This window comes from Trematomus bernacchii, unplaced genomic scaffold (assembly GCF_902827165.1).
Source record: "Trematomus bernacchii unplaced genomic scaffold, fTreBer1.1, whole genome shotgun sequence".
Taxonomy (NCBI): domain Eukaryota; kingdom Metazoa; phylum Chordata; class Actinopteri; order Perciformes; family Nototheniidae; genus Trematomus; species Trematomus bernacchii.
In genome coordinates, this window is record NW_022987409.1 from 5,113,488 (window position 1) to 5,124,833 (window position 11,346).

Consider the following 11,346-nt stretch of genomic DNA (forward strand, 5'->3'; position numbering starts at 1 on the left):
CTTATTTTAGGAAGGAAAACTTGGGCATAACAAGTCAAAAACAGTCTTAGTTTCTTATTTTTAACTTCAGTTTCCATAATGCAATTCATATTTTTGCAATGGTGCAATTATTCCCTGAATCAAACTGGAAAGGTTTCAAAACAGCTGGAAATCCCGTAGGGAGAATTGATTTAAAATCATATTTTTAGTAAGCTAAGAGTATGACATCAATTCCTCTTGATTTCTAAACTACTCAACAGTCATTAGCTGTAATTTCCTGCAACGGTTAAGGGAAGAATACGGACATTATTATATATGTACCCATTTTCTTTTAATCACTTTTATGTCCATATATACATAGATTTGTGAAAGGAGGAAGGACAGTACAGTATGTGTATATGGTTTTCTTTTGATCACAACAAATTGGAGTGTGATGGGAAAAATCTATTACCCTGTACTGCTTCTTTGAGAAAATTGCCAAAAAACTAAGAAATACAAATGTACAGTGAGTGGAGATGGAGGTACCTGCTGTGTGAAGGCAGTGTTGCCCCCGGGCATGGGTAAACTGGACGGAGCGATGGGCAGGAGGTCCAGGGGGGAACCAGTTTTGTTCCTGCTGTCTGTGAGGGAGTAATGCCAGACCAGAGCACTGGGACAGCACAGCACTATGCTCTGATAGGACAAAAAGGGGGGGGGGGGGGGAATATTAAATAGGTGAATCAGGGTTCATACACTTTTTCACCAATGATTTTCAATGACTTTTCCATGACCTTTACCTCATTTTCCATGACCAAAAAATTACTCTTTCTCAGCGGTACCACTGAAAATGGTTTATTTTAACATGGAACAGGAAAATAAGGTCTGCATATGAAACATGTTGTGCCTATCTAAAACAAATCAAATAGTAGGCTTACTAGTTTCTACATGCTAAAGCAACTCAAATCTCTCACCAGCAAAATACCTCGTCAGTTAAATGCCATTTTACGTTTCATTACTATACAATACAGTATTTATTATCATTATAGTATTACTATTTCGGCGATTAGATAAAATATAAATTATATTTGATGCAACTTTAGTTACATTTCCATAACTTTTCCAGGGCCTGGAATTAGCATTTTGAATTTCCATGACTTTTCCAGGTGGTTTTTAATGACCGTAAGAACCCTGGTGAATGAACTAAGGTTTTGTCTTATTTTTCCTACATGAGTCACAATGAATACCTGCAGCATGCAGCTGAGGCCGAACACCAGGGGCCGGTGCTGCGGGCAGATGTAGAAGTCTGTGAAGGCCGTCTGAAGCTGGTTTCCTCCGGCCGGCTGCGAGGTGGGCGTTGGGGGCAGGGCGTTGCCTTGCTGCGTCAACATGCCATGGGTTGGATGCCCTCCTGTGCCGGGTCCTAGGCTCCCGTCGCTTAGCAACAGGTTGAGGCGGCGTGTACAGAAGTAAGCCAGCCTCCGTGACAAGTAAGCCGACTGTACAAATTCCCCTGAGTACTGCGGGGCGAGAGAGAGATTCACAGCATTACCCCCAGCACTCAGTGTCCATTAACATCACTCAACTTTGGAGGGAGAAACAAGATGAGCGGCTGTGGCCCCGGTGAGCATCTGTCAGCAAAGGTCAACACCACTGAAGTGCCGTGGACGAAGACACGCAACTGGTGCATGATGAAGTGTTGACAGCTGTAGAAGTCTGTCACAGCACCAAGTGTGTGTGACTAACTGCTTGAATGGTAAGCAGCAGGACATGTTTCCCAAAAGCAATTAGGGTTAGGGTATGAAATGGTGAGAGGGAGTAATACCTGTAGTAAAAGCGGAAGGAGAAGTCTGAGAAGCTCATCTTCACCAGGTCGGACCTTTTCGAAACACTCCAGCACCCACGTCAGGAACTCATGTCTGTCCAACATACCGTCCTGAAGATAGAAATCAACACAAGTGCATCTTAATGTCAAGTAGATGAACATGTGTCTACTCTACAGGGATGAAGGGAGCAGGAAGGGAAAAAATGCAGAGGCAGAGTTGGACAACATAAATCAGAAACGTAATGTTATCCAAGATGCATTTTTTCCTTCATTACTCTCGCTAAATGCAATGTAATTCATAGAGAAAATAATAATATTACTTACTATGTCTCAAAATGCCCCTAGCACTATTTTCAGCACAGCAATAACTTACAAAAAGATCATGTTTCACTGGAAAAAAAATGTTGATTCAAGTTATGTATCAGCTGAAACATGTGAACGGACCTGAAACATGAACATGGCGAGCTTCTCGTTGTATTCCCACTGCTTCATGGCTGTCTCCACGTCAGCAGGGGTGGCGGGGAGGGGGGAGCTGCAGCCTTGACTGGGAAACTGTCTGTAAAACTCGGCCACCTTCTGAAGCTGCTCCCACAGATACTTGGTGATAATCTGAGTCCATTCTACACACAAAAAAAGCATCTTAAAGCAGAACTTGAATAACTAATGACCCATAGAAGGGGAGCACAAAGGGTGATACACAACTAAAAACACTTATTCAAAACAGGCGATTCTGTTCTCTTGCTTACCTATACAGGGATCGATCACATGCCTCTTCTTGACTTTAGTTTCTGTGATGGCTGCGTGATAAGCACAGGTCATTTTGATCATCCATGCCGAGCGCATGACAGGGACCGAGTACTTGGCCAAGTATCCAAAAACCTCCTCCTTTTTGCTAAAGATTGGAACCTGGGACAAAGACATTTCATGTACATCAGTAATGTTGAGTGATCAATGCAAACACACAAGGAATTCGTCCACAATCAACACAAACACCAGGAAAAAATAACTGCAAGAAACACGAGGTCATGTCCTTTATTTAGAAGTTTGAAGATCAAAATACAGACAACATCCAAACAGCTGACAGGTAATAGACAGGTCTAAAAGGGAAGGGGAAAATCAAACAATGAAATAAACCAAATACATTCGGTGTATGTTACTTCTAAATTGTCTCAATTCTGTTATTGTCTGCTATTTTATTTCCTTTCGAACATTGCCTGTTTCCGTTTCAAATAAAAATCTGGAGTCGACAAATCAATCAAACACATCTGCTTTGACTTCCTGATGTTACTTCTTCTGTGGTCTGAATAGAGTAGTTCCAGTAGGAGAAATCTGGAACTGATGTCCTTCTGAAAAAGTGATCCGTCAAAGTAATTAATAAACAAAGAACATTGTTAATTGTACTGAGAAAACATTTAAATATGTATACATCATGTATGTACTAACGTAAGCAGGAACAACAGAAAATACATGAACTACTGCATAGTTGTAAATGATACAGAGCTTTCATACATTTATGAATAGAAAGCTCACCTCTAATTTAAACTGATGTATTAACAATTAAATACCTATTTGTTGTTGCTTAAGAGAACTTACAGAGTAAAACAATTTTTGTTAGAAAATGAATTAAATACCTTACTAGACAATTTATTAATAAGAGACTTCCAAGTCAAAAAATAAACAACACACAGCAATAAAACCTGTTTCCACTAACAAACAACAGCATTCATTGTATTTTGGGTCAATACACCCAAACAAGACAAACAATAGACTTGTTTTAACGAGAAGTAAAAAAAAACCGCTGCATTACTTACCCTTTCTGCATTGTTCTCTTTTTGTGATGGTAAAATGTAACCGTCCAGGGGAATTCTTCATTTTTATCACCGCATACGTTCATTGTCTTTTTTGGCTTTCTCAGTAATTACACGTAAAGCAGTGCTATACACTTCAGGACCCTCCTCACCTAATCTGTTCGCAACATCTGCCCAGGCTGTCCCTGCAGCAAACATTTATTGAGCCTTGCTCAGAGACAATAAGGGATTTATAGCAGACGTTGCAAAAAGAAAAGAGGTGTTTGTACAATTAATGTGCACTGATATATCTGCATTATTTATAGGTATAGTGTGTATAGAAGTATACAGTAACATTAGCGTCCCTCCTGAGGCTGTGATGCTCATTACACGTCCAAACACTAAATCATGTTTTCTATAGGATTGATTAGGGTAGGACATCTTCACATCATTAGTCTTGGATAACTTTCTTCAGTATAAAGACACTTTTAATGCGAAACGGTATGCTATTAGCCTTGTGACAACAGCAGGATAGCATTGTAGCATCTTTTACTTAAAGTAGCAACAGTTAGGAACGGTAACATGTTACCTTTAGCTTTGAATCCAACATGTTAGCATCTTATTATTGTATTAATCTTGGTTTGGCAGCCACTAACTAACTCATGACAGACAAAACCAAAAATAAACATATTTTCATTTGTTTTGTAGGATGTGACAGTTTATATACTAAAATACGTATCTTATCAGTGATTGTTATCATATAGCTAAAATGGCTATTTTATTTATGTACTCTAACCAGTTATATTTTCTATGGTTTATTTCCTTTGTCATTGACATGGTTGGAAGATTTTTGGTTTCGGTGAAATCCCAGTCCCTTCCAAATGTAAATAGTAGGAAATCAGAGCAAACAGACTGATGTGAAGAGAATCACACCAGAACCAGCCAAACAAAGCACAGCAGAGAGGAGGCCAGTGTATTGCAAAGTATACAGGCAGTTTAACACAAAGAAAATACATAATATAGCAAAAAAGGCTTTATAGACTTATGCATGGATCTTACCTTTTTAGCCAGCTGTGTCAGAGGTTTAGTTCCCGCTAAATCCGTGAACCAATTATTGATGGAGCTTTGTGACCTTGCTGTGACGAGCCAGAAATTATCTTTCTGGTTGACCTGTGGTTTACGTTTCCCTGTGTCTGGAAATGTGTTGTACCGCAGCTTCTCTGCGATGATGCTGCTGAAGTTTGAACTAATCTGTAGGGAAACATAAATGATGGTTAAATCAAACATATATAAATAACTAGAAGTAGCATAAAGTGTAGGTCTTGAGCTAAAGTCCTTACCTTTGAAGGGTTAAAGTTGACATTTTTGGCACTGCCATGTTCATCACCAGAGACAGCTGGCTGGTTATTGAATCCTTGTTTCACATTTAGTGCAGTCAACTCATCCTGAAAGTAAAACATATTTTAGTGCACATTAAAATCTATGTATTATGAACTGAATTCATACAAATTCTTGCATTTTGAACCCGTCTAATTCTATGTTTACCTTATGATTTTTCTTATTCCATTCGACCCTTTACTAACCATTTTTATTGTAAATAAATGCCTTTTTATGAGAAAACATTTGAATTGCTTTGTTGCTAAAATATAAAATAAAGCCATGCCAATTTGAAAAATAAATGCCTTTATGCAAAGTTAATATTGTTGATGTACATTATCTCATCATCTCTGAGGCCAGACTAGGGTTAGCTGGAGAAAATCAGCATATGTGCCTTATTTGGTCTGCAGACTGCTGGTGTCAAAAGGACGCAGTTATAATGACATGTTGTCATCATTAGAGTTTTGCATCACCGTTGTCAAAACCCCAAAGGTAAAGCAGTCAGTGTTCCTTCTACATCAACAGACTATCATCTAGGTTAGATTATATATAGCAGCAAGTAGATAAGACATTGCCCAATCAAATAATAAATACATACAAAATATAACACAATAAAAACAGTAAAGATACATATATCAGCAGTTAAAGATAAACAAAAAAGGGAATATATATATCAATAGTGAAGGATATATATCTATAGAGCATATCTATTGATTACACAATATAAATATACAGGACTGAAGGCAGTGTACATTATTAAAGGCCAGCCTATCAATCTCACAAAATGTAAACACTGAATACAATATAAAATGTACATTTGAGTTTACAGTTTTCAATTGAGAAATGAGAGTTATATACAAATGAGAGAATTTGTCTTTTTGAAAAGGAAAAACCTGGAGTGTGACCTGGATAAGCAAAGGTTAATTATAGATCAGGAGCTAGCAGCTCTTCACAGCTAGGCCAAACTCCAATCTTAAACTGAGCACAGATAATTAATCTTAAATTAATGTACAGCTCGCAGGTCATAGGGTTAGCTGTGCAGGTTAAGCTAACGTCAACTGGTTGGATCAAAACATCAAGCGAACAAACAATTAACCAGTCACGCACAATCAAGAAAGAAAATTGTTTCTCCATCACAAAGCTAAATGCTGGTTGCAATTTGTATCAAACCGAATAGCATCTACCAACCGAGAGCTAGCTTAGCAAACGATGTTATCCAACGAACCGGTTGTTTTCCAAGTGGCGAGCTAGCTAACAAACTGACAACTAGGTGCTGTTCATTGTTATTGCTAGGCCCAAATCGTCTATAGCTGTTAGCTACACAGGCTAGCTTCTGTTAGCTTGAGCAGCTTCTTGGCTGGAATTTTTTCTCCAAAAATCCTTGTTATTGTAGTTTTCAGACCGCAAATCGTAAATTCTGACCTCTTTCTGCTTTGGATCTTGTGGATAAACATCCGGAGGGCCGAGTCGGGGCCGCTTCAATGGCCGGTGTTCGTAACTTAGGATCCCGAAAGCAGCCATCATCCAGCGGCATCACAGCCAGAGCTTTCCTCCTCCCCAGCAGCCTGAGCAGAGCTACAACAACGGAGCTCATTTCCGGCGAGGCTTCGTCCCCGAACTTCAAAATAAGAGCCAGGGAAAACACATGTAGAACTGGGGGATACAAAGAAACGCAACATACCAGAGATGGAAGAAGTGCTCATATATTATACTTCAGTAAAAGTAGATGTCAGAGTACAGGAATACTCCGTTACAAGTAAAATGATACTGAAGTGAAAGGTGAAAAGTATTAATATCAGAATACACTTAAAGTACCAACTACTCAGATTCTCCCATTCCAGAATAATATATAAATTACATTTTTTTAAATTATAATTATTGAAGCTTTAATGTATCAAATTGTACTTAAGTACAGTACTTCAGTATGTACTTTACACCACTACCAAATACCAAGACCACTATCTATATCGATATAGTGACGGCTATGGTAGGGTTACAAAAGTTTGCTTTTACAAAACAATTACTCAATGATCATTTTAATAAATAATGACAAGTGATATATGGATAATAATAACTAAATGGGCAAACAGGCGAATAAAAGGGAATATTCTGGTATATGAAATGCAGAAATGTCCAATTTGTCCAATTTTTTCACGTGTTTATTTATTCCTGTATTTTTTTGTATTCCTGTATTTATGAATTAATTAATTATTTTACTTATTTCATGTTTTGTCCTCCATTGTGTGCTCGTTGTGTGCATAAAGGTACACATTCACTCCAAATGACCTCACAGCTATAGTTGTTGAAAACACAGTGGTGGTCCACCACATGTTGGATGTTGCATGTTTTCCATGCAGGTGCTCGAGGTTCAACAATCAGTCTTCTACTATGCTGATGTTATATCTGGAGAAATTGGCCCCACCACTTTTCTAACAAAGTGACGCTCATGAAATGCAGCCTTCAAAACTAGAGAAAAGACAACATTTGTGATATTATTACAATATCCGATTTCTGAAACTCTAGTCTTAAATCAGTGATCAATATAACCTCAATGTTGCCCAGCCGTATTTAAATAGATTTTAATTGTTTTTGTGCTTAAACTAATATCTGCAAAAGACATCGACAATCAATTAACACACGTTTTTATCAATGCAAAAAAAGCAGCTTCTTTAACATTTAATCTGGCATAAATAGGGACATTGCGAAGCCTGATGTTTTATTTGTCAATCTGAATAACCTTTGAAATGAACTACAAGATAATTCCATGTTTGTATTTTTTATGTATTAAACGGATGGAGTAGTCCATCCAATTGATAATGTTAAAAGTTAGTTTGTGCATAAATGATATCAATAGTGAGGAACAGATTCAAAGTTGATGATTTGATGTGCCATCCTGTGTGTTACAAGTACACATTCTTTTTTTTCTTTCCACAGGCTAAAATGTGTGTGTCATTGTTAATGTGAAACATTTCTACACGTTCACAAAAAAGCCTTTCTGATGTAAAGTTTTAACATAATTTTAAAAGGTGAAATTAATGGACATTTGAGTCGATGGAGGAGACCGTAGTGCAAGCCTTGAACTTTGCTCTGGGCTGATGGGTTTGCTTACAGCATGCAGAGTAGAGGGAAGGCTGGAATAACAAACAGATGTAAGGGGCGCTGAAAGCTCTAGGCTAAGTGTAAGAGTGTTGGCAGCATTGTACACATTTATTTAAAAATGTGCGATTGGAAAATGAACAACATTATATGAAATCATAATTCCCTTTTAGGTGGGTCCTGGTTGCTTTATTTCCTTGAGGTCCAGTTTTAAAGTATTCTGTGTCAACATTTGGTTTAGCATTTACCTATATTAACATGTGTAATCAGAATACACACTGCAAAAGGTGTTTTCTTTTTATACAGGTGAATCTCATTGAGACACAAGGTCTCATTCTCAAGAGAGACCTGTTCAGTGGTAACACTACCACACAAAGTTACAGACAGACAGGACACTAAACATAGAGGCAACAATCAAATAAAACATCGTAAAAAGTAGTCAGATATTGCAGGTGCAAACACCCACAGATGATTTCTCCAGCTTTTTTTAAATTAGTTTAAAATCTGTGATGGGTATCAAACTGGTCAGCTTAAGTTCCTGCTGAAGTGTGCTCCAGGTTGAGGGGGCAGAGTATGATATGGCTTTTTTCCCAAGCACCGTGCGTACTGAGGGGACGGACAGAGTGGTGTAATTTTGAGATCGTGGGCTATAGCTGTACTGTTTGTGTGAGATGTAAGTGAATATGTAGAGGGGCAGCAGTCCAAGCGGTATAGATGAGTTTGTACCAGTGCAGTGGTCTGCGCATTGATAGTGTTGTCCAGTTGACTTAAGAGTACAGCGTGCAATGGTGTGTGAGGGGTTTACAGTTGGTTATGAACCTCAGAGCCCCATGGTAAACAGCGTCCAGCAGATGAAGGGAGTGAGCTGAGGTGTACACAACATCCCCGTAGTCCAAGAGCGGCAAAAATGTGGCTGCTACAAGCTGTTTCCTAGCACTTGGGGAGAAGTAGACCTTGTTTCTAAAAAAGAATCCCAGTTTTACATTTCAGTTTCCTTAAGAGATTGTCTAATGAGGTTTAAAGCAGAGGTTTTCATCTATAGTGATGCCTAAGTATATGTAGGTTTTAACAGCTTCAATGGGGTTATGCTGTGCAGACATGATGCAGGGAAGAACAGTTGTTAACTTTTTCTTATTTGAAAACAACATGACTTTTGTCTTGTCTGAATTTAACACCAACCTGAGGTGGAACAGATGTGACTGAAAAGTGTCAAAAGCAGACTGCAGACGTTCAAATGCAAGGGCAACAGTGCTGGCACAACAGTATAGAACAGTATAATCTGCATGTAGATATACACAGGCATCAATACTTTGACCCACATCATTTATATAAATAGTAAAAAGGGTCGGTCCCAAGACCGAACCTTGAGGAACACCTCTGGGCACATTAAGAAAGCTTGAGGAGAGACCGCTGAATTGTACACATTGCTTGCGATTTGACAGATAGCTTGAAAACCAACCAACAGCTTGGTCAGACAGGCCTATATGGGATAACTTCTGGCATAGAATGCCATGGTCCACAGTATCAAATGCCTTGGATAAGTCTATAAAAAGGGCAGCACAGTAGCTCTTTGCGTCCAAGCCTTCAACAATGTCATTCACTACTTTCAAAGCAGCCGTTACTGTACTGTGCTGCTTCCTAAAGCCTGACTGGTGAGGAGATAGAATGTTGTTCAAGCTTAAATCTTCTTTGATTTGATCATTCACCAGCCTTTCAAGTACTTTAGCTAAAATAGAGAGCTTGGAAATTGGTCTGTAATTATTCATCACCATGGGATCACCACCTTTCAATAAGGGGAGAACATTTTCAGTTTTCCAAACATCTGGAATGACATTGTGTGTTATAGAAAGATTAAAAACATGACACAGTGGTTCGGCTATCATATCTGCAGCTAGACGTAAGAAATAAGGGGGGAGATCGTCTGGGCCTGCTGATTTTTAGGGGGCTAGGCCCTTTAGAGCCTTATAAACCTCCCCAACAGAGAAGGGTTTGAAGGAGAAAGTGTGGCTACTGGAGGCATGACAGGTGATGATGGAGGGCGGTGATTTACCAAAAGATAATGTGTCAAACAAGGAACTGGAGGCAATCAAATGTTTATTAAAACAATTAAGCATCTCCGTCTTATTTGACACAGGGGTGGAGTCAACAACAATGTTAGGAGGCAGCTCTGGAGTGAGAGCTGGCAGAGAGGGATTTTATGGTGTGCCAAAATCTCCTAGGATCGTTTAAACTGGTCTGGGATAAGTACAAATCGCTTTTGGCTTTTTTAATGGAGGTAGTACAGCGAAAGTGAAAGGTGATTTAACAGCTTATTTTCCCCCCAGATATCAACAATTTGTAATGTCTTAAATGTTATTGTTCTATAAATTCAGACTATCGGATGGCAGGTAGACTGCCTGTTCAATAAACTTGAGTGACAAATGATTATAATGAAACCGTTAATACAAGCTACTCTAACTAATACATCATAATAATACATTTATTTTGGGGGGCGCCTTTCAAAACACCCAAGGACACCTTACAGGGCATAGGGGCAATATAGGGAACAATTAAAACAGTGGATTTAGTGAAATATCAGCCGGGGTAAGACAAGACAAACAACAGGAAATGGACTATAGAATGACACAAAAGGACACGGGGTACAGTTTATAAAGAAAATGCCAGTTTGAACAGGTGGGTTTTGAGTTGGGTTTTGAATGTTGTTATGGAATCAGACTGTCGGATATGTAGTGGCAGGGAGTTCCAGAGTCTGGGAGCCGAGCAGCTGAAAGCTCGAGCACCCATGGTTTTGAGGCGAGAGCTTGGGACTGACCTTGAAGCAGGCCGCTGTGTCTGTAAATGCTTTGGCTAACTTGTTGACTGTGTTGTGATTGTGTTTTAAAATAGTCTGTAACTGTGCTGTTACCATTCTTGGACCAGGACTCTCTTGAAAGATAGATTTTTAATCTCAATGAGACCTATCATGGTTAAATAAAGGTAAAATAAAAATAAATAAATAAAAAACAATGAGCAGTCAATATACCAAATATTCTCCTCACAAACAAACCAAGGCAAGGCAAGTTTATTTATATAGCACCTTTCAACACAAGGCAACTCAAACCAACACAAACACTGTCAGCACACACACATCCTTAGACAAGAAGGTAACGGTGGGCTTATTCAATAAGATTATGTCATGAAATTGTGTAGCAAAAACGATTGAGATGAACCCTGGTGAAGAAAAACAAGCTGCTGTATTTTACAGTACTACTCATCAGTAAAGTGTCTAAATAGGTAATATGTAAATAAGTACTGACTGAGTCCAGA

General features: G+C 38.7%; 1 protein-coding gene across 1 annotated transcript in view; it reads right to left on the reverse strand.

The window, feature by feature from the left end:
• The window catches only part of med12 (mediator complex subunit 12), a 32,591-nt gene extending 26,079 nt beyond the window's left edge, over positions 1-6,512 (reverse strand). The window contains exons 1-8 of the mRNA XM_034137765.1: positions 6,367-6,512; positions 4,908-5,012; positions 4,627-4,818; positions 2,527-2,686; positions 2,225-2,400; positions 1,781-1,891; positions 1,203-1,475; positions 505-651 (exon numbers count right to left, since the gene is read on the reverse strand). Of these exons, the coding sequence (XP_033993656.1) occupies positions 505-651; positions 1,203-1,475; positions 1,781-1,891; positions 2,225-2,400; positions 2,527-2,686; positions 4,627-4,818; positions 4,908-5,012; positions 6,367-6,468 (1,266 nt within the window). The 5' untranslated portion in view covers positions 6,469-6,512. The remainder of the gene's footprint in view (positions 1-504; positions 652-1,202; positions 1,476-1,780; positions 1,892-2,224; positions 2,401-2,526; positions 2,687-4,626; positions 4,819-4,907; positions 5,013-6,366) is intronic.
• Between the last annotated feature and the right edge of the window lie 4,834 nt (positions 6,513-11,346).